General features: G+C 43.4%; 1 protein-coding gene across 1 annotated transcript in view; it reads right to left on the bottom strand.

Moving 5' to 3' along the window:
- Positions 1-1,218: 1,218 nt before the first annotated feature.
- LOC125372276 (extensin-like) overlaps positions 1,219-24,095 on the bottom strand; it is a 41,242-nt gene continuing 18,365 nt past the window's right edge. The window contains exons 2-3 of the mRNA XM_048381589.1: positions 2,758-3,369; positions 1,219-2,264 (exon numbers count right to left, since the gene is read on the bottom strand). Of these exons, the coding sequence (XP_048237546.1) occupies positions 1,219-2,264; positions 2,758-3,369 (1,658 nt within the window). The remainder of the gene's footprint in view (positions 2,265-2,757; positions 3,370-24,095) is intronic.

Below are 24,095 nucleotides of genomic sequence, written 5' to 3'. Positions count from 1 at the left end.
GTATTGTACATATGTGTGAGGTGAGATAAGATATGTATGTGTCTGTCTGTCCTACATATGTGTGTCTGTCTGCTGGAAACGGAGCAGGGAAACGGAGCTAGCAAAAGAGCGTCGATTTCTAACACTGGTTTTGTCTGTGCATGGTGTCCCATATTTCTTAATGTTAAAGTCATATATGTGACAGAGAGGAAGCTTACTGAAAAGTGTATTCAAATAAGTATTAGCAGCATTTAGCAGTACCTTACATGAAGAAGAATACAAAATAAACGGCTTATGTTCAGTATGTATACGTAAGAACCGTTAGAAAAGTTGTTAATCAAACTTTGATCAAGTTCACCAACGCTGTTAATGTGTTCAGTACTTAGTAAAATTTCACAACAGTTTCCAAAACTCCGAGTCAATTAACGCGTGTGATTTGTTTGTCCAGATATCGACCACTAAGTAATCTTCCCGATTATTGTAGTGAAATACCGCCGCCATCAATAGGCTGTCTCAAGTACAAAGTACATGTACGCATTAAACGATGATTTTGAACATATGAGGGGATGCTGGGGCGAGAGTAAGCTAATATTGACTCTGTTTTAACTAAATTCTAATAACTCCCCCGCGAATATGACCCAACTTTACAAGAAGCATGTATTTAAGAGTATAAACGCTCCATGGCACTTTTACAACAATGATAACCTGTCTCTATATTTTTAGATTAAATGGAATTATTAATTCATTGCGCGCACATTTAATGATACAATGCTGTAATCCATCACAAAGGGCGTACTTGATTACCCCGATCGGATAGAGTATCAGGGTGGTAATGTATCATATCAAAACTTATTTAGATAAAATCAAAGATCATTATTAACGTATGACCAGCCCATTTTGGTTTGGGTGATTTTTTTACGGATCCTTTTTGGTCGTGTAATGCCATACAAAAACACTTTTCTCATAAATACTGAACATTGTCACACAGTAGGGTTACCTGGTTTGATGTTAGCACAGGTGAAAATACACACATGACGCATATATAGCACAATTGAATAGCAGATAGCGGTTATCGTGGTTTTGTTACACGGCTCAACACGTTGTTACAATACCAAACTTTTACAGGTGAAGGAACTCGGATTGCAAGCGGTGGGAGATGGGAGCTGTCTGGTTTTTTTGTGACGGGTGGTAGGTGGTGAGGGGTATAGGGTTTTCTTGTGGTGGGAGGTGGGTGTGGAGTTACTTGACGGGGGTTGTTTTGTGACGAGTGGTGGGTGGTGAGGGGTATGGGTTTTTCTTGTTATGAGAGGATGGTGTTGAGTCACTTGACGGGGGTTGTTTTGTGTTCTGTGGTGAGGGGTCTGGGGTTTTCTTGTGATTGGAGGTGGGTATAGAGTCACTTGACGGGGGTTGTTTTGTGTTCTCAGGTGAGGGGTCTGTGGTTTTCTTGTGATTGGAGGTGGGTATAGAGTCACTTGACGGGGGTTGTTTTGTGTTCTCAGGTGAGGGGTATGTGGTTTTCTTGTGATTGGAGGTGGGTATAGAGTCACTTGACGGGGGTTGTTTTGTGTTCTCAGGTGAGGGGTCTGGGGTTTTCTTGTGATTGGAGGTGGGTATAGAGTCACTTGACGGGGGTTGTTTTGTGTTCTCAGGTGAGGGGTCTGTGGTTTTCTTGTGATTGGAGGTGGGTATAGAGTCACTTGACGGGGGTTGTTTTGTGTTCTCAGGTGAGGGGTCTGGGGTTTTCTTGTGATTGGAGGTGGGTGTTGAGTCACTTGACGGGGGTTGTTTTGTGACGAGTGGTGGGTTGTGAGGGGTATGTGGTTTTCTTGTGATGGGAGGTGGGTATAGAGTCACTTGACGGGGGTTGTTTTGTGTTCTCAGGTGAGGGGTCTGTGGTTTTCTTGTGATTGGAGGTGGGTATAGAGTCACTTGACGGGGGTTGTTTAGTGTTCTCAGTTGAGGGGTCTGTGGTTTTCTTGTGATTGGAGGTGGGTATAGAGTCACTTGACGGGGGTTGTTTTGTGTTCTCAGGTGAGAGGTCTGGGGTTTCCTTGTGATTGGAGGTGGGTATAGAGTCACTTGACGGGGGTTGTTTTGTGTTCTCAGGTGAGGGGTATGTGGTTTTCTTGTGATTGGAGGTGGGTATAGAGTCACTTGACGGGGGTTGTTTTGTGTTCTCAGGTGAGGGGTCTGTGGTTTTCTTGTGATGGGAGGTGGGTGTTGAGTCACTTGACGGGGGTTGTTTTGTGACGAGTGGTTGGTGGTGAGGGGTATGTGGTTTTCTTGTGATGGGAGGTGGGTATAGAGTCACTTGACGGGGGTTGTTTTGTGTTCTCAGGTGAGGGGTCTGTGGTTTTCTTGTGATTGGAGGTGGGTATAGAGTCACTTGACGGGGGTTGTTTTGTGTTCAGTGGTGAGGGGTCTGGCGTTTTCTTGTGATGGGATTTGGGTGTTGAGTCACTTGACGGGGGTTGTTTTGTGACGGGTGGTGGGTGGTGAGGGGTATGTGGTTTTCTTGTGATGGGAGGTGGGTATAGAGTCACTTGACGGGGGTTGTTTTGTGTTCTCAGGTGAGGGGTCTGTGGTTTTCTTGTGATTGGAGGTGGGTATAGAGTCACTTGACGGGGGTTGTTTTGTGTTCTCAGGTGAGGGGTCTGGGGTTTTCTTGTGATGGGAGGTGGGTGTGGAGTTACTTGACGGGGGTTGTTTTGTGACGAGTGGTGGGTGGTGAGGGGTATGGGTTTTTCTAGTGATGAGAGGATGGTGTTGAGTCACTTGACGGGGGTTGTTTTGTGTTCTGTGGTGAGGGGTCTGGCGTTTTCTTGTGATGGGATTTGGGTGTTGAGTCACTTGACGGGGATTGTTTTGTGACGAGTGGTGGCTGGTGGGGGGTATGTGGTTTTCTTGTGATTGGAGGTGGGTATAGAGTCACTTGACGGGGGTTGTTTTGTGTTCTCAGGTGAGGGTCTGTGGTTTTCTTGTGATTGGAGGTGGGTATAGAGTCACTTGACGGGGGTTGTTTTGTGTTCTCAGGTGAGGGGTCTGTGGTTTTCTTGTGATTGGAGGTGGGTATAGAGTCACTTGACGGGGGTTGTTTTGTGTTCTCAGGTGAGGGGTCTTGGGTTTTCTTGTGATTGGAGGTGGGTATAGAGTCACTTGACGGGGGTTGTTTTGTGTTCTCAGGTGAGGGGTCTGTGGTTTTCTTGTGATTGGAGGTGGGTATAGAGTCACTTGACGGGGGTTGTTTTGTGTTCTCAGGTGAGGGGTCTGTGGTTTTCTTGTGATTGGAGGTGGTCGTGGAGTTACTTGACGGGGGTTGTTTTGTGACGGGTGGTGGGTGTTGAGGGGTCTGGGGTTTTCTTGTGATTGGAGGTGGGTGTGGAGTCACTTGACGGGGGTTGTTTTGTGACGAGTGGTGGGTGATGAGGGGTCAGGGGTTTTCTTGTGATGAGAGGTGGGTGTGGAGTCACTTGACGGGGGTTGTTTTGTGACGGGTGATGGGTGGTAAGGGGTATGGTGTTTTCTTGCGATGGTAGGCGTTGTTAAGGGGGGTTGTTTTGTGACGGATGGTGAGGTGTCTGGGGGTTTCTTGTGATGGGAGGCGGTGTTGAGGGGGGTTGTTTTGTGACGGGTGGTGAGAAGTATGGGGTTTCCTTATAATGCTAGCTGGTGTTGAGGGTTGTTATGCGTAGTTACCGGGAGGGTGTTGGTTAGATAGGAGGGTCAGTGGGATCGTTGGCTCAAGAGTGAGAAGGCTTTATGCGTGACGGTGTGATAGTGCGTGTGGCAGTGTGCGTGTGACAGTATGGGTGTGACAGTGTGGGTGTAACAATGGGTGTGACAGTGTGGGAGTGACAGTGTGGGTGTAACAACGGGAGTGACAGTGTTGGTGTGACAGTGCAGGAGTGACAGTGTGGGTGTGAAAGTGTGGGAGAGACAGTGTGGGTGTCACAGTGTGGGTGTAACAACGGGATTGACATTGTGGGTGTGGCAATGTGGTTATGACAATGGGTGTGACAGTGTGGGAGTGACAGTGCGGGTGTGACAGTGTTTGAGTGACAGTGTGGGAATGACTGCGGGTATGACAATGTGGGTGTAACAATGGGTGTGACAGTGTTGGAGTGACAGTGTTGGGGTTACATTGTGGAGTGACAGTGTGGGTGTGACAGTGTGGGTGTGATAGTGTTTAAGTGACAGTGTGGGAGTGACTGCGGGTATGACAATGTGGGTGTGACAGTGTGGGTGTGACAGTGTTTAAGTGACAGCGTGGGAATGACTGCGGGTATGACAATGTGGGTGTAACAATGTGAGTGTGATAGTGTGGGAGTGACTGCGGGTATGGCAGTGTGGATGTAACAGTGTGGGAGCGACAGTGTGGGAATGACTGCGGGTATGACTGTGGGTGTGATTGTGTGGGTGTGGGAGTGACAGTGTGGGTGTAACAACGGGAGTGTCAGTGTGGGTGTGACAGTGCAGGAGTGACAGTGTGGGTGTGAAAGTGTGGGAGAGACAGTGTGGGTGTGACAGTGTTTGAGTGACAGTGTGGGAATGACTGCGGGTATGACAATGTGGGTGTAACAATGGGTGTGACAGTGTTGGAGTGACAGTGTTGGGGTTACATTGTGGAGTGACAGTGTGGGTGTGACAGTGTGGGTGTGATAGTGTTTAAGTGACAGTGTGGGAGTGACTGCGGGTATGACAATGTGGGTGTGACAGTGTGGGTGTGACAGTGTTTAAGTGACAGCGTGGGAATGACTGCGGGTATGACAATGTGGGTGTAACAATGTGAGTGTGATAGTGTGGGAGTGACTGCGGGTATGGCAGTGTGGGTGTAACAGTGTGGGAGCGACAGTGTGGGAATGACTGCGGGTATGACTGTGGGTGTGATTGTGTGGGTGTGACAGTGTGGGAGTGACTGTGTGGGTGTAACAATGGGTGTGACAGTGTGGGAGTGACAGCGTGGGTGTAACAATGGGTGTGACAGTGTTGGTGTGACAGTGTGGGTGTGACAGTTTGGGAGTGACAGCGTGGGTGTAACAATAGGTGTGACAGTTTGGGAGTGACAGCGTGGGTGTAACAATGGGTGTGACAGTTTGGGTGTGACATTGTGGGTGTAACAATTGGATTGACAGTGTGGGTGTAACAATAGGAGTGACAGTGTGGGTGTGGCAGTGCAGGGTTGATAGTGTGGGAGTGACAGTGTTGGAGTGACAGTGCGGGTGTGACAGTGTGGTTGTGGCAGTGTGGTTGTGACAGCGTGGGATTTGACAGTGTGGGTGTGACAGTGCAGGGGTGACAGTGTGGGAGTGACAGTGTTGGAGGGACAGTGCCGTTGTGACAGTGTGGTTGTGACAGTGTGGTTGTGACAGTGTGGTTGTGACAGCATGGGATTTGACAGTGTGGGTATGACAGTGTGGGTGTGACTGTGTTGGTTTGACAGTGTGGGTGTGACAGTGTGGGTGTGACAGTGTGGTTGTGAAAGTGTGTGAGTGATACTGTGTGAGTGACTGTGGGTGTGACAGTGTGGCTGTGACAGCGTGGGATTTGACAGTGTTGGTGTGACAATGACTGTGTGGGTGTAACAATGGATGTGACAGTGTGGATGTGACGGTATGGGTGTAACAATTGGAGTGACAATGTGAGTGTGACGGTATGGGTGTAACAATTGGAGTGACAGTGTGGGTGTAACAATGTGAGTGTGATAGTGTGGGGGTGACAGTGTTTGAGTTACAGTGTGTGAATGACTGCGGGTGTGACAGTGTGGGTGTGACAGTGTGGGTGTGACAGTGTGGGTATGACAGTGTTGGTGTGAGAGTGTGGGTGTGACAGTGCGGGTATGACAGTGTTGGTGTGACAGTGTGGGTGTGACAGTGTTGGAGTGACAGGGTGGGAGTGACTGCGGGTATGACTGTGGGTGTGAAAGTGTGGGTGTGACAGTGTGTGTGTGACAATGGGTGTGACAGTGTGTGTGTGACAGTGTTGGAGTGACAGTGTGGGAATGACTGCGGGTATGACAATGTGGATGTAACAATGTGAGTGTGAGTGTGAGTGGGAGTGACAGTGTTGGGGTTACATTGTGGAGTGACAGTGTGGGAGTGTAAGACTGACAGTGTTGGGGTTACATTGTGGAGTGACAGGGTGGAAGTGACTTCGGGTATGTCTGTGGTCGTGAGAGTGTGGGTGTGACAGTGTTTAAGTGACAGTGTGGGAATGACTGCGGGTATGACTGTGTGGGAGTGACAGTGTGGGAGCGACAGTGTTGGAGTTACATTGTGGGAGTGACGGTGTGGGAATGACTGCGGGTGTGACTGTGGGTGTGATTGTGTGGGTGTGACAGTGTGGGAGTGACTGTGTGGGTGTAACAATGGGTGTGACAGTGTGGGAGTGACAGCGTTGGTGTAACAATGGGTGTGACAGTGTTGGTGTGACAGTGTGGGTGTGACAGTGTGGGAGTGACAGCGTGGGTGTAACAATAGGAGTGACAGTGTGGGTGTGACAGTGCAGGGGTGATAGTGCGGGTGTGACAGTGTGGTTGTGACAGTGTGGTTGTGACAGCGTGGGATTTGACAGTGTGGGTGTGACAGTGTGGGTGTGACTGTGTTGGTTTGACAGTGTGGGTGTGACAGTGTGGTTGTGAAAGTGTGTGAGTGACTGTGGGTGTGACAGTATGGGTGTGACAGCGTGGGATTTGACAGTATTGGTGTGACAGTGAATGTGTGGGTGTAACAATGGATGTGACAGTGTGGGTGTGACGGTATGGGTGTAACAATGGGAGTGAAAGTGTGAGAGTGACAGTGTGGGTGTACCAAAGGATGTGACAGTGTGGGTTTGACAGTGCAGGGGTGACAGTGTTGGAGTGACAGTGTTGGAGTGACAGTGCCGTTGTGACAGTGCCGTTGTGACAGTGTGGTTGTGACAGTGTGGTTGTGACAGCGTGGGATTTGACAGTGTGGGTGTGACAGTGTGGGAGTGCAGCGTGGGTGTATCAATAGGAGTGACAGTGTGGGTGTGACAGTGCAGGGGTGACAGTGCGGGTGTGACAGTGTGGTTGTGACAGTGTGGTTGTGACAGCGTGGGATTTGACAGTGTGGGTGTGACAGTGTGGGTGTGACTGTGTTGGTTTGACAGTGTGGGTGTGACAGTGTGGTTGTGAAAGTGTGTGACTTATAGTGTGTGAGTGACTGTGGGTGTGACAGTATGGGTGTGACAGCATGGGATTTGACAGTGTTGGTGTGACAGTGACTGTGTGGGTGTAACAATGGATGTAACAGTCTGGGTGTGACGGTATGGGTGTAACAATGGGAGTGGCAATGTGGGTGTGACGGTATGGGTGTAACAATGGGAGTGAAAGTGTGAGAGTGACAGTCTGGGTGTACCAAAGGATGTGACAGTGTGGGTGTGACAATGCAGGGTGACAGTGTGGGAGTGACAGTGTTGGAGTGACAGTGCGGGTGTGACATTGTGGTTGTGACAGTGTGGGTGTGACTGTGTTGGTTTGACAGTGTCGGTGTGACAGTGTGGGTGTGACAGTGTGGTTGTGAAAGTGTGTGAGTGATACTGTGTGAGTGATTTGACAGTGTTGGTGTGACAGTGACTGTGTGGGTGTAACAATGGGAGTGACAATGTGGGTGTGACGGTATGGGTGTAACAATAGGAGTGACAATGTGGGTGTGACGGTATGGGTGTAACAATAGGAGTGAAAGTGTGAGAGTGACAGTGTGGGTGTACCAAAGGATGTGACAGTGTGGGTGTGACGGTATGGGTTTAACAATGGGAGTGACAGTGTTGGTGTAACAATGTGAGTGTGATAGTGTGGGTGTGACAGTGTTTGAGTGACAGTGTGTGAATGACTGCGGGTATGACAGTGTGGGTGTGACAGTGTGGGTGTGACAGTGTGGGTGTGACAGTGTTGGAGTGACAGGGTGGGAGTGACTGCGGGTATGACTGTGGATGTGAGAGTGTGGGTGTGACAGTGTGGGAGCGACAGTGTGGGAGTGACTGCGGGTATGACTGTGGGTGTGAGAGTGTGGGCGTGACAGTGTGTGTGTAACAATGGGTGTGACAGTGTGGGTGTGACAGTGTTGGAGTGACAGTGTGGGAGTTACATTGTGGGAGTGACGGTGTGGGTGTGACAGTGTACGGAGACGGGAAAGGTAGTTACAGTGGTGGTCATATCGACAGGTGTACACTGAAAAGGGCGTTATTGATAGTTGTAGTAGATAACACTGATGAGCCTAGTCTATCATTTCTATAAATATTGGGATACAATCAATAAATGCACGTTCCAGTCAAACTTCCAAGACCAATGAAATATTAATGAGTCGTTCTATCTAACGTTGGCCTGTTCCCTGAATTCCTCAAGGCATCAATTAATCTCATGTACATGTACACATTACACTTAATTGGAGAGGTTTTCCTTCATTCAAATTGTTCTTCAGAATTTTACAATATTAACTCTACCATTGATCGGGTTAATCAAGTATCTCGAAATCTATTTTCTAACATTCAATCATTCAAAAAAATCTAATTATTTCTCACGTTTAATTTGCTCATGATGAAAATCGCGTTTATGATATTTTCGCATTTTGTTTTGATACAAATCAGATGTGTATTACAGTCAGTAATCCAGTTCGAATTTCAGTTTGGTGTTTTGGGTGTAATTGGTGTCTATTCAAGAACGTAAATCGACGGTGTAAGGCATTAAGTGGCCTCAAATAGACAGAAATCGACACCTGGGAATATCCGGTTGGCTCTGGCATTTCGTACAGTAAATGTCAAGCCGTCAATCAGGTTATATGTTAGGGCTCTTTACTTCTGAAACTGATACTGACGTGAAATTAAATACTATATATCCCTGATATTAATTCAGTTTCGTTTGAGAATAGATAATTCCGACCGACCTTAATATTCGAACATATCCACGAATGCAGTTTCAGAATATTTCTTGAAGAAGTAATAATTTAAGTAATCTGAAACTCTGCGCACTATTCTTCTATGTGACTTGAATGAGAATACATATTAAAAATGAAATGTAGTTCTACTTTTAACGATAAAGAATAAAACGTAAATAATAAAATGCGTTCAGTGTGTCTGTCTGTGTGCATGCGTGCGTGCGTGCGTGCGTGCGTGCGTGCGTGCGTGAGTGAGATAGTGAATGAGCACTCATGGTCGTCACAAAGTGTGTGGACGAAAGATTTGTTAGTTTGTTTGTTGTTTAACGCCGCACTCAGCAATATTCCAGCTATATGACGGCGGTCTGTAAATAATCGAGTCTGGACCAGTCAACCCAGTGATTGACACCATGAGCATCGATCCACGCAATTAGGATACTATGACAAGCATCATTGGTTGGTTGGTTGGTTGGTTGGTTGGTTGGTTGGTTGGTTGTTTAACGCCGCACTCAGCAATATTCCAGCTATATATAGGTCGTTCTGACATGACCCCTAATGGGATGTCCTCAGATCTTCAGCGGAAGCGAGAACTAAAATAAGATTTTATTGAGATTGTACTTAGACTATCTTTTTCTCAATTTTTGGCCCCATGTCCTTTCCTCGAAGGTGTCGAGGGGGTCGATACATTAGAATGGATGACAAATTTTGCTAAACGAAATGACACCACGGTGAGTATGGTTTTACGCCACTTTTAGCAATATTCCAGCTATATCACGGCGGGTGACACCAGAAAAGGGCTTCATAAATTGTATCTTTGTGGGGAATGACCTTCAGCGCTTTAACCACTAGACAATCCTACCACCCCGGTTTGAAGGGAGAGTCAGTGGTGATGACTTGTTTGTTTAGCAGCTGCACGTAAACCCATGTGACACGCATGCATGTTTATAATCCATGTGACCCCTTGGATACAGATAACTGCCACCGTCTGAATCAAAGTCCTGATGGCAGCACTAGCGTTCCGGATCTCCTCTGCCAAGAGTTGTGAAATGGTACAGGGTTCAATGCAGTTGATGGTGGTTGTTTAGTTGACCAAGACATTATTCGGATGTTCCCATCCCCCTAATAAGAATTGTTACATTAGAGTGAGTGAGTGAGTTTGGTTTAACGCCGCTTTTAACAGTATTCCAGATATATCACGGCGTGTCAGCTTAATGTGGGAGGAAAGCCCGAAGTGATGCAGGTCTTAGACGTTTACCACTTCGGTGAAACCCACGAGCACGGGTATGGTGCTGACAAACCTAGAAACATAATCGGGGCGAACCGGGATCCGAACCCACAATCATAGGTTTCTGGCGTACCCAAGGGACGCAACTCTGCACAGCGAATTGCGGCGCCTTAGACGACTGGGCAACCCGTGCCCCCTGTTACATTAGATGTGTGACGGCAAGCATCCTCCTCATTCAATACAAACGGTTGCTGAAGCAACAAAACGGATTGAATTCAGAAGGATTTTATTAGTTCTTGTCGAATTCTAAAATATTAAATCGATATGAAGACCCCAAAATCCGTCGTAAAGACCCAAACCTTGTCTGCTGTTTTAATGTATACATATAGGAAAAATGTTTTGTTGATTTTTGTTATTTGTTGTTTGACGCTATATTACGGCGGTCTGTAAATAATCGAGTATTGACCAGACAATCCAGTGATTGATGTCATGAGAATCGATCCACGCAATTGGGATACGCTGACATGCATCAACCAAGTAAGCGAGTCTGACCACCCCATCCCGTTAGTCGCCTCTTACGACAAGCATTGGTTGCTGAAGACCTCTTCTGACCCGGACAGGTTAAATCTAAATGCAAACAATTATCATACAGTTTCATATAAATATGCAATAGTAAGTGTATTGAGGACAAATTCCACATTTATTCAGCATGTAACATGTTGCGACATCCAAGCAGTGACAGAAGGCAACAATGCCCATTCATACTCAGCACATTGCAGTTGGAGCGGAAACGTATAAAAAGTGGAAGTTATTTTTGACTCGGGAAAACTAATAGTGGCGCACGCAGGGGTCGTATTCTGACTACTGATTGCCGTAGGCGTCAATTAAGATTCAAATTCTCACTTTTATCGAAAAACTCTTGGCTTTTAAGTGACACTGTGTTGTCAGGATCTATTGAAACCCGATCGCTCATTTCCGAGAGACTTCCTAGTTCGGCAAATGTGATCTTTAGCTTACACCAGAAATGGAAGCCTCGAACAACTTGGCTTTGAATTCTGTTGAATACAAATCTGAGTCAATACCAATCTTTTGTATCAGGTTCCAGTGCGGTGTAAACGATGAAGTGCTATTACACTGTGAAGACCATGTTCACTTGTTAAATCTTTAAGCGAAAGGGGCATTTAGCATATGAGGTATCTGGAACCGAGTGTTAAAAAGTCTAATTGATTTAAAGATTCATTTATTGGCTATTTATACCCGGTCAACAAAAGTTTTGGACTTTTTGTTATCTTGAACTTCCGACAAGCTGCTTTCACTCCTCCATGTTCTTGCCTGTAGAATTTTAATTTTTGTTTCTTTGAAATACGGAAATATTGAAAATATAGCACGACATGCTGCCTCATTCGATTTCATAAACAGTTTGTCGGAGAAGCTATAGGAAGCTAATGCCTTGGGAAATGTTTGTAATTGTATTTGACTGAAAATCCAATGAAATTCGTGGCTTCTGTGAAAGTTTCTAACACAGATTGCGTGCTACTCATCGTGAGAGAAAGTTGAGGATGCTTGCATTATCAAAGTAAAAACAAGGAAAAATCACTTGTGATTGTTTTCATGTTCAAGTCCTCGTTCAGTAAGGTAACCTCCGCAATACGACCATCGTATGTCAATGCCAAAGCACATGAGTAACGGTAGAGGTAGTATAATATTCAGTTACAGAAAGGGACTGTCACTTAATAACACTTTTAGTTCAGTTATTCAATCAGCATGACGTTGTCCATGCAATGTAGGGATCATCTTCCCACTACGAATACACACACTTGTGTCCAATGATATAACTGACACTGCAAAAGTATTGGGAACTTTCCCTGTGGGAACATGCGTCGGGTAGACAACGCACATATCATCATCAGTAATATAAAATGAGATGCTTAATGTCAAAACGAGGTTAAGTGGAAACGAGGATGTAAAGTTTAAAGAATTATAGCTTCTGAACTACTTCCCTTTTGTACAGTGTTGAGTATCGTTTAAGAAATCTGGACTATTTAACATGATGTAATCCATGCGTAACAGCTGTCTGTGGTACCATTGTCGAACACAGCATTTTACGTTACGACATTTATAGCCTGAATCCATTCTCCCCTGGGTCGTATCCAGAGTAACGCCATTGTCTCTTCCTCTGTCCGTTGTTGTCCAATAGTATATATATATATATATATATATATATATATATATATATATATATATATATATATATATATATATATATATTATATATATATATGTATGTTTACATCTTTACTGTTAGTGTGGTATTCCGACAGCACCTTTATGTTCAGCCGCAAGTAGGATACGCCTGCTTGCTGGACTTGCCTTGTAGTTGTTGAGTAGGAATCTCCGCTCGGCAAATACTGAACCAAATTAAAAACTTCACAATCCTTCAATTTTAACATTTTGACCAGTTATCATTGTGGGCCCTTATTGTGTATTTAAACAGTAATGGCCACGTATTGTCTTCAGATAACACCCGTTTTTTGTGCAGGTGAATCGATCAAAATCATGTGCACAGCACTATAGTGGCAAAAGTGGTTTTTCACATGCAACTGGTCACTTGGCCATAATACCGCTCGTGTTTTCAGCCATCCTTGTTAGCAGTCATTAACAAAAAAAGAAAAGCACAAGAAAACAAAAGCCTTTCAAATGTGCAACGTGAACGTGCCATCGGCATGTTGCAGACGGGAACGTCCGTAGCTGAAGTCGCAAGGACGATGGGTTGTAGTCGACGGACTGTTTATGATTTACAGACGCGTCTACAGCAAACGGGGACCACCGCTGATCGCCCCCGGCCAGGTCGACCACGTGTGACGTCACATGCAGAGGATTGTCAGATTGTCTAACGTCACCTCCGTAACCGATTTTTGACGGCTACATCAACCAGAAATGAACTTTTTAGGGGTAGACTGAGTGCGCAAACTGTTCGAAACCGTCTGAGAACTGACCACCTTCAAGCACGACGGCCATACTGTGGGCCGATTCTGACTCAATTACACAGACGTCAACGTCAATTGTGGGCACAGCGACACTTACGATGGACTCAGAGGAATTAGAATCAAGTCGTCTTCAGTGATGAATCCCGATTTAATCTTCGATTTGCTGATGGTAGGGCGAGGGTGTGGAGGCGCCGTCATGAACGTCACGCCCAGTGTTGTGTACAGGAAGTTGACAGATTTCGAGGCGGAAGTGTCATGGTTTGGGGTGCTTTCTGTGGCAATGCACGTTCCAGGCTTCTTGTCATCCTTGGCAACCTCAACGCTGCTGCTTACCGCGACCAGGTACTGGCACCCGAATTTCTGCCTTTTATGGCAGCACATGGACCCGGTTTGATCTTCCAACACGACAATGCCAGACCCCACACAGCAATTTTGACAAGGAATTTCCTTCAGAATGCGGGAGTCAACGTTATGAACTGGCCGTCAAGGTCTCCCGACCTCAATCCCATCGAACACGTCTGGGATGCTCTTGGCAGAAATCTGCGCACTCTCCAGAACCAACCACAGAATTTGCAAGATCTTGGCACCATTTTGCAGCAACAATGGCGTCGTCTTCCCAATCATGTGTTCACAAGCATCACAAGGTCCATGCGCAGGCGTTGTGTGGCAGTTGTCAACGCACATGGTGGCCATACACGCTACTGAACTTGTGTGCCATCAGATTCTCGTGCTTGGGACGTATGATTTAAACTGTTGATGTTATTACCGAATACCTTAGGTGCTTGGAACAAATTATGGTTACCACCGTTAATTAAAATCCTTCTTTGGACATTAGTGATTAAAAATTACCTTCTCTGATACATTTGTCCGTTGTATATCATATATGGGATTACTTTTAAAAATGTGAAGTTTTTAATTTGACTCAGTATATTTCTATTAAGTAAGGATAAGAATTTATGGATAAACAACTTCTTTATTTCAATTAAGATCGACGTTTCGGTGTAGGTTCTAACACCGTTATCAAGCAAGTGAAATACAGAGTGTGGTTGGCAAGTATATATACAAATAGGAGGCAATGTTTATACAGTAGAGTACGTAGATATTGTTATACTGTGGTAGAGAAGCCTGTTATGTACACACAGGGGTAGTGATGACAATCATCGGTGAAGTCAGTGACAAACAAAGGATGAAGCCGGTAATATAAACAACAGGATTATTGCTGATCGGGGTCTTTGATGAGTTGATGGTATGCCGGGGGTATGTAATAGCCTTGGTCACGGTTTATTGAGGGCTGGAGTCTTTTGATGTTGATGGCTTCTTGTAGTTTCCTGATTTTGAAGTCTTTGAGGTTGGTGGCGAGGGTTGTGACTCTCTCCCACTGGATGCTGTGGCTTGGGTTGTCACGGATGTGGTCTGGTAGTGCTGATTTAGAGTCATATTTGGAGACTGAGCTTTGATGTTCTTTTATTCGGGTTTTGAGGGGCCTAGATGTTTCTCCTATGTATGCGTGTCCACAATTGCATGGAATGTGGTACACTGCTCCTATGGTTCTAGCTTGTGGCTGGATGGTGGTTTCCCTGTGGCTTTAATAGTGTTCTGAATGGTATGACTTCTCTTGAAAACTACATCAATGTTGGCCTGTTTCTTAAAGAATCTCTGGATTTTGTGGCTAACGGTTCCAAAGTAGGGGAGGCTGATCACAAAGGGTGCTGACTGTTGACGCGGGGATTTCTGAGATTTCTTGGTGATGTTCTGTATCGTCTGTTGTACTAGTAGCTCAGGATAGAGGTTATACGGTGTAAATACTTGTTTGAGGTGGTTTAGTTCAGTAGTTAGATGTTGCTTCGTGGAACAGATTTTGTGAGCTCGTCTTGCTGGGGTTGAAACAATTCCTTTCTTGACTTGAGGAGGATGGTTGGAGGCATAGTGTATGTATTGATCTGTGTGGGTAGGTTTCCGATACACAGTGGTCTGGAGTTTGTCATTATTATCTTTCTGTACGAGTACATCAAGGATGGTCATTATTATCTTTCTGTATGAGTACATCAAGGATGGTCATTATTATCTTTCTGTATGAGTACATCAAGGAGTGAGTGAGTGAGTATGGTTTTACGCCGCTTTTAGCAATATTCCAGCAATATCACGGCGGGGGACACCAGAAATGGGCTTCACACATTGTCCCTATGTCGGGAATCGAACCCGGGTCTTCGGCGTGACGAGCGAACGCTTTAACCACTAGGCTACCCGACCGCCCCAGTACATTAAGGAAGGTGTACATTTATTTCACTGTGACATTTATATTGTCGGGTCCGTAAACCGCTAATTGAACAGAAAACGCCTAAGTTATTAGAATGAATGTGTTATGGACACTTTGTAATGTTCCGACATGTTTGATTAAAAATATTTCTTAAAACTGGACCTCAACTCTTCTGATCACCGAGGATGTTGCTCAGTCCTCCAAAAACGACTTCAACATCAAATCTTTCCAATTCAGAAAAAAATTATGATCGATAATGTTCTTATGAGAGAAGTAAACTGTTATGAACCAATGTCTAATCCAAAGTCAGACACGTCTAAGACTCTCTGTAGCCTGTTACCCGACTGTTGCTGAATGTTATTACTGTGAAGGAAAATATAACAGTAATTCTCTGTTGGCTATTGGATCGAATTTGTTGAGTACCTCGTTACGGGACACAAACGGTAGTTACCAGAGTATTGCCAGAACACATGTGACACTTCACTGACGATTGAATGTAAGACATCGTACCCGTGAAAATCCGGGTTAGAATTAATTTTCAGCAACCCATGCTTGTCGTAAGAGGTGACTAACGGGATCGGGTGGTCAGGCTCGCTGACTTGTTTGAGGCATGTCATCGGAATCCATATGCGTTGATCGATGCTTACGATGCCAATCACTGGATTGTCGAGTTCAGACTCGACCTTTTTATACAGACCGCCGTCAAATAACCCGAATATTGCGGACATGACTTGACATCTTTGACTGTGAGTTTATGGATAGCCTATTCTTATGTTGTAACGACTCATCGTTTCAAAGTGCAATACCTATAACTTCATCTACGAAGCTTGAACGACAGTATCTTTGTGGAATACAACTTCATTTGTTATTATACAAAGTTTCAGAGTTGGTTGTTGGTTGTTGTTTAACGCCGCACTCAGCAATATTCCAGCGATATGACGGCGGTCTGTAAATAATCGAGTCTGGACCAGACAATCCAGTGATTGATATGAGCATCGTACACGCAATTGGGACCAATCACATGCATCAACCAAGTCAGCGAGCCTGACCACCCGATCCCGTTAGTCGCCACTTACGACAAGCACAGTCGCCTTTTACGGCAAGCATGGGTTGCTGAAGAGTACCACGTGACTAATACACGGCACAACAGATACCTTATTTAACAGTATGTTCATTTGTTATAACACATTGTGTCTATGATTCATCTATATAATTTATATATAACCTGACAGTGACTTTATGGATACACAGTTATACTTCTGTTTCAAAACATGATTTTTCCTTCATCTAGTGTGCATAATAGAGAAAATATGAATTACAACTTCTTATGTTTCAAAGTATAATCTCATACTCCTGAGTACATGTGTACTCAACTCACTGTCTGACATGTCTGTGGCCAACATGGCCCTAATTATAACCCGAATCACCAGGTGGACAATGGCGGTACACAGGCTCTGACCTGACTTCCGGAAACTGCTCTGTCTATTCTAGAATGTGAGACCTGCTTAATTAAAACACCCCTTGCGAATTAGTGAAACATCGTCCGCCAAAATGGCTTCCTGAAATAGTCAACACGAAGGTATCAAACTGTCTTTTCCCTAACTTCCTTAGAAGTACACCATCACTCAAACAACTCCCTTCTTGCCGATCTCCTTCTTTTACGGATATGAGCGGAATTTCTGTTTTGATTGACAAAAGGGAATTTGGACAAGAACTTTAACTAAAGCTTCGGGTATATCGATGATCTAATGTCGTTCAATAATGATCAAATAGTCCATTCGCATTCGTGACCAACTCGTGTTATTCCGGGACAAGCCGAATAGCGGCTCGTGCCCCTCTCGTAGCCATTTTTTGCGACCGGGTTCCGTCTTAGAGCAAACGGGCATACCTAAAACAATTGTCAACTCGTTTGGTTCACACATTTCCCCCATATATTATATATTTCAGATGCAATTGAAAGCACATCGGGACGTGCGGAACTATACAGTATGATTGAACACATTTAACTGTGTCTTTGGTTTGTTTTTAGATGCAAGACATATGTAAAATCAAAAAAATATTTCTGAGGGAATCTTTGACGAAGAACTTGAAATCATACGCACATTCTGATTGGTTTGTCGTATTTTCGCACATAACAATCATCGATAAGGGGACGAGTTTTCTTGCAGGTTACGGAAAGGGGCGAGTGGCGACGAATTATCCACCTGAACTAGAAATAAAAGAGATCAGGGAAACCGCCTCATCAAGATTTAGAGTGACTAAACACTCTCCAAAAGACTGCATAACAAGAAGAATGACTTCAACTTTCCAGGAGTCAAATTTCCCTTTGTGCCGAGCAATATTCCGGAAGCTCACAATTTTTTTAGATGCAATCGAGCATGCCCTTTCAATGAAGATTTCCAAGAGCGTCATACAACTCTTGTTAAATAGTTGTGTAGTGAGTGAGTGTTGTGTTTAACGCCGCTTTTAACAATATTCCAGTTATATCGCGGCGTGTCAGCTTAATGTGGGAGGAAAGCCCGAAGTGATGCAGGTCTCAGACGTTTACCACTTCGGTGAAACCCACGAGCTCGGGTATGGTGCTGACAAACCTAGAAACGTAATCGGGGTGAACCGGGAATCGAACCCACAATCATAGGTTTCTGGCGTGCCCAAGGGACGCAACTCTGCACAGCGCCTTAGACGTCTGGGCCACCGAGCCCCCAAAAAGTTGTGAAATCAAGGCTATAACCTTAATGGCCTCCGCAAAGTTTTAACAGGTTTTATAGTATATATGTGAGAACTTTTCAAATTTGACGGGGGCGGTCGAGTAGCCTAGTGGTTAAAGCGTTCGCTCGTCACGCCGAAGACCCGGGTTCGATTCCCGCCATGGGTACAATGTGTGAAGCCCATTTCTGTCCTCCGCCCTGATATGCTGGAATATTACTCTCAATCACTCACTCACTCAAATTTGACGCATCAGCGAAAAATGTTAAAAGATGCAATTCCTTACTTTGATTAGTACCAGATGTTTCCGTGTTTTTTTCAGGTTTCAACAGTTGACTTTTCTCTGCATGTGTTTGTGACGGGTGCCACCGGTGATGCAGGATATGCTCACCATTTTGCGAACACCAGGTGTCTTCACTAATTGATGGTGATTCATAAAATCATACTTATGATATGGTCGGAATCGTACAAGTACTATGATAATGGAAATGGTTTTGCTGCTTGTATTTTCCGCAAGCTAATTCAACACTCGTCTCACGTCTCTCTAATCCATATGCCTATAAGACTCCGTGACTAGTTCATTAAACTACACATTCATATGCAAATTTTTGCCTACCAAACACTTATTAAGTTATAACACACAGTCGGTGTTTACTTCAGTTTCAAGTGTAATGTTATTTGGAGTTATTTTCTTCTGCAAAAGTATCGAAAAAAACTGACACGTGTCTCTATATCACAGAAATGTGACACGATTGGCTGATCTTTTTTCATTAAATTAAGTTTTAGATGTGTGACATTCTGGAACTAGTTTAACTAAAAATCAACTTAATTTTTTTCACGCTACTTTTTTCACTTATCTGTCCGTTACTGTTGTGAAAAACTGTTTGCCTATCCTCTAGTTCGAAAATATGCCCACTGTGATGGATGTAGAGTTGAAAGCCATTTGTGTAACTTTAATACGTTTTTGTATGTATAGTTTATCAATTGCAATTGTTCGCATTTATATCTTCCATTCTGTTTTTTTCTGTTTCTCTATTTTTTCCGATTCTTTATTTACGTACTATATATGTGACCCACCAGGAGAAAGGGGACCTTATGGGTGTGGGAATACATTTGTGCTATGACGTCATAAGACTTTTGACGTCACCTTAATTCAGTGAAGACCGCCGTGTGTGCGGACTGTTAACTTTCAATTAAGTTCGTAATGTAATAAAAACATTATAATATTTCAAAACCTTTCAGTATACATGTCTCCTTTCAAGTCATCAGTTGGTTGGTTGGTTTGTTGTTTAACGCCGCACTATGACGGCGGTCTGTAAATAATCGAGTCTGGACCAGACAATCCAGTGATTAATATCATTAGCATCGATCCACGCATTTGGGATCGATGACATGCATCAACCAAGTCAGCGAGCCTGACCACCCGATCCCGTTAGTTGCCTTTTACGACAAGCATCGTCGCCCTTTACGGCATGCATGGGTTGCTGAAGACCTATTCTACCCCGGAATCTTCACGAGTCTCAAGTCATCAGACATTGTATCTAAAAACTGCAATTATAACATACAAAGTTATAAGTCGGAAAATGAGTCCAAATGTTTCATGTCATGTTTGTTTATAATAAATATTAATTGAAGCTTGTGAATTGTAGTTTTGTGTTCAGAGGATACTTTAGTTTTAAGAAATATTGAAAAGTCAATATGTAATTTTTCATCCATAAGGTCCCTTATCTAATGGTTGGTCATATACATTGTTTTTTTCGTACACTGTCACAAATATGAACACTTTGTACAAGCATCTATAGAGTTTCACAGAACATATTTACACCAAATAGACACAACCGGCAAATCGGGTACTAAGTATTTGCTGTTGACATGTCCCTTCCGGGCGGAGGTGGTAAGTCACATTTACCGGCCATGGTAATTAGGGCTGGAGATGATTCAGAGAAAGACCTGACAATATATCATTTTCTGCAACAAATTGCTCAAGTGATTTATTCAACATTGAGTTCTAGATCCTACCCTTCAGGCTCCATCGTAAATGCTCGATAAATATCCAAATAAATACGTAAATATGACGAGTTATTAAGTTTAATAAGAGTTGTTAAGTTTACTTTATTGTCACAGTTGTATACATAAATATAAATGCATTATCTGCATGTTTTCGGCAGAAACAATTTTGTCAGATACTTTTTTGTATTATTTCCTGAGTGACGTTTGATTATGTAAAAATGTGTTCGCAAAATGTGCATGTCAGCAATCAAGGCCCTGGATTAAATTCTGTAAATGATAATAATTGTTTAGGGCATGTCTGTCTCCTGTTGCCTTGCGATTATTTTCTTTTATACACTGTTTGTTACCTTCAGTTCTTCTCATAGGACCTGTACATGTGTTTTGAAACTGATCCATAATTGACATTGCTTTTAGCTGAATTAGACAAAGAAAAGTAAACCAATGCCAATATGCCTTTGTCATCCGGTTTGGCTCCAAAGGGAGATGCAAGAGAGGTGATGACCTTTACCAGAGTGTGTGAATAAAGTTTGAAAAAGGTAAAACGTATCACAGTGACTCTTTTTATTCTTTTAAAAAATAGATGTTTATACCAGAACACAATTCCGATTTCAATTTATTGAATTAGCTAGATGTAATAAAATAGGTTTAACATTCTAATACGAGGAGTAAGAAAGATTGTTTGGAAATTGTGTTGTTACAAAGCGAACAGAATACATGGAAACAATCATTTATTTAAAGACATACATAATCTATTCTATATGTATATGGCACTGTATATTTTCTATATTTTTCTTGTTAACTAATATTCTTTTATTTGTTTACATTTATGTGCCTCGTTTTTTGTGAGTAGTACATTCATAACGAACAAATTATTGATCGAGAAACATGATATAATAGTCACTATTTTCATTGCATATTTCTTTGTTTGTAGGTTAACGTCGCAATCAGCAATATTCCAGCTTGATCACGGCGGTCTGTAAATAATCGAGTCTGGACCTGACAATCCAGTGATTGACATCATGATCTTCGATCCACGCAATTGGGCTACGATGGTTTGCTGAAGACCTATTCTACCCCTGATCTTCACTGATCTTTTCAGTGCATGTAAATCTTAGGGCGAATAAGGGAAACACGTTTAACATAAGGCTAAAAATGAAATATAGTGCTCGTCAGTAGAACCGACTCCCTGTGTCTGGCAAAATTTTATATTTGGAAGAAGTAAGAACATTAACATTATTCCTCATAACAGTTTGTTGACATACTGAAAATGTTCATCTTGACAAAAGAAATCCGAACATATACTTCATTTATTGATGCCTTATTATCAATGTATTCTTAGTCAACATCAAAGAAAGGAGAATTTAAGCTAAGTCCTCAGATTCCGTGACACATCCCGGGTTGTTAGCGGTCTCAGATCTGAGCGCCTTGCTGGGGAGGCTAGACAACTAAGTGCCCGCTGGTCAACCAATAAGACAGGTCAAGTTGCCCCTGTCCAACACGACCAGATGCCGTGTCGTCACCGGCGAGGCCAAGTTATCACTGTCGGCATGTGTAGAACTCTATGAAACTAAGTAAAGTAAGTCACTTGTAGTCTTGAAGCATGATACGATCCTTATGTCTTTTACTGCATTAAATAAGATTCAATTTTCGAGTATTTTCTCATAAGATTACTGAAAGGAAATCTTGTAACTGAACGAATATAAAGTCTTTGAAAGGCATTGAGAAGTGATACACATAAGGAAGAGAATTTATGGATGTCAACTTCTTTATTATGAAGAACACAACGCTTCGGAGTATATGCTTACTCCTTCATCAGGTGAATGGATGCTTTGAGGCAGAGCGCATATACATGTACTTGTGAGAACAACAACAGTAATAAGATAACAAAAGATGGAAACTTAACAGGGGAAGCCAACAGATAATTGGCGCTGATAGGTGATAAGCAATTGACAATGGAAGCCAACACTTAACAGTAATTAGCGCTGATAGTAGGGACAATTGGACGCCCGGACTAAATTATCACTGATTGGTAATTGGCAATTGACAAAATAATGTATATTTTGTATCTATTTTATTATAAAGTAATACCTCCACAGTAATATAAGCTATATTATACTGATTATCATGTGTGTAGTCAAACAAGAGACTCTTAAATTTATAAGCGAAGCTGAATGTATTTATCAGTATAAGTGAGATACATATCGTCTCGTTGCGAAAATAATGAGATAAAAATGCGTAAGTTGTGACCAAACAATTTATTTCAGTCAGCTTAAAGTGAGAGAAATATATGATAAGATGTAATTTGATATAAAAGTAAATGTTCCCTATAAACTCCATACAGGTTGTTCCCTTGCCGGTTGAAAGGCATCTTGGGTAACCCTTTTTCTGCTGATAGCAGTTAGTCACATTTAATTAAATGTTTTGTGAGACTATGTACAGAAGGAAGTGGTTGGGTGCAGAGATCTATAAACAGAATATAAACTGCATATCTCGTGAACTATTCGGAGAGAAGAGGTCCTCTTAACCAGACTTCGTCTCGGGCATTGTGGTCTTGGTGCGTATCTTAGTCTACTTAATAAACATTTTTTTCTGCCAATTGTACAGTTTGTTATCAGCTTGACAATGTGGCTCATTATTTACTGCATTGTCAAAAGTATGTACCTCAATGTAATCTAATGATGGAGTCTCTTAAAGTTCTCAGTATTGACCTCTCGTTGGCTGGATAATTATGTTTTAAGAATATCGTTTGCCATGACGTTCAGAATGTATTCTTGCTTATATTAAAGTCTGTGGCAGTTTCTCTACTTTATAAGACCGCCTCCGTGGTCTAGTGGTAGAGCGTCCGCCCGGAGAGCGGAAGGTCCGGGGTTCGTTCCCCAGCCGCGTCATACCGAAAGACGTTAAAAGATTGTACTTGTTGTTACCCTGTCTGGCGCTCGGCATTAAGGGGCTAAAACAAGGACTGGCGCCATGGTCGGCTCGGAGTCAGTATAATGTGTCTGAGTGGGGTATTCATGTTAAACTACGGCATGGTATCTCAGTGACCTAGCACTATCAATCGGCATTAGTCCGGACCATTACAAGCAGCCACACGTACATGCACGTCGCTATATAAGTGCAATTATCTTGGACGCGACGTTAAACCCCATTTCACCTCACCTCCTCACGTTGCTAGGAACTAGCAAACCTGTATTATGGGCAGGGTGTACATGGGCCTCGTTGCCCGAACTCGTGTAAACCTTTCAAAGATCAATTCATAATAAAAAAACAGAGAGAGCAGATTTGATGTAGAGAAGAAAAAAAGATGGGAAAGACAGTAATGATGAAATACGTTGTGTGGAAATGCGAAAAACGAATTTCCGGATATATGTTTCATATAATTTTGAGTGAGTGAGTTTTATTTTACGCCGCTTTTAGCAATATTCCAGCAATATCACGGCGGGGGACACCAGAAATGGGCTTCACACATTGTTCCCATGTCGGGAATCGAACCCGGGTTTTCAGCGTGACGAGCGAACGCTTTAACCACCAGGCTACCCGACCGCCCCTCATATAATTTTGAAAACATTTCATGTTTACCAAATTAGGAAAATGTGACATGCGGAAGTTTTAGAGAGCATTTTCCTTCACGGTTTATTCATTGTAGTTGGGCGCAAAGAGTCATGAATGTGGTCTACATGTAGCCTAGCTGTAGCTTACTACTTCCATAACCTGTTATGTAAGTTACAATTTCCGTTTATTGTCATGTCGCAGTGTAAAATGGTATCGGATTCTTTCAGCAATGAATTACAGTTTCCGTTAATTGTCATTATATGAATATAAGCGACAAAACCCATACTCATGAGGCATAAGACATCGCTGCTGAAAGTCGTCCATTGTATGATTCCGACTATGTCATAAGCAAGTGTTCATGAATCACTAGTGATGATGCCAGGTGTTCGCAAAAAGGAGCGTATCCTGTCCTAAAGTTGGCACCCGTCACAAACACATGCAAAGGCGGGTCAAGTGTTCACCTGACACAAACGGACACATATGGT

Source organism: Haliotis rufescens, unplaced genomic scaffold (assembly GCF_023055435.1).
Source record: "Haliotis rufescens isolate VD_foot unplaced genomic scaffold, xgHalRufe1.0.p SCAF_4, whole genome shotgun sequence".
Lineage (NCBI taxonomy): Eukaryota > Metazoa > Mollusca > Gastropoda > Lepetellida > Haliotidae > Haliotis > Haliotis rufescens.
This window is presented reverse-complemented; position numbering and strand designations above follow the sequence as displayed.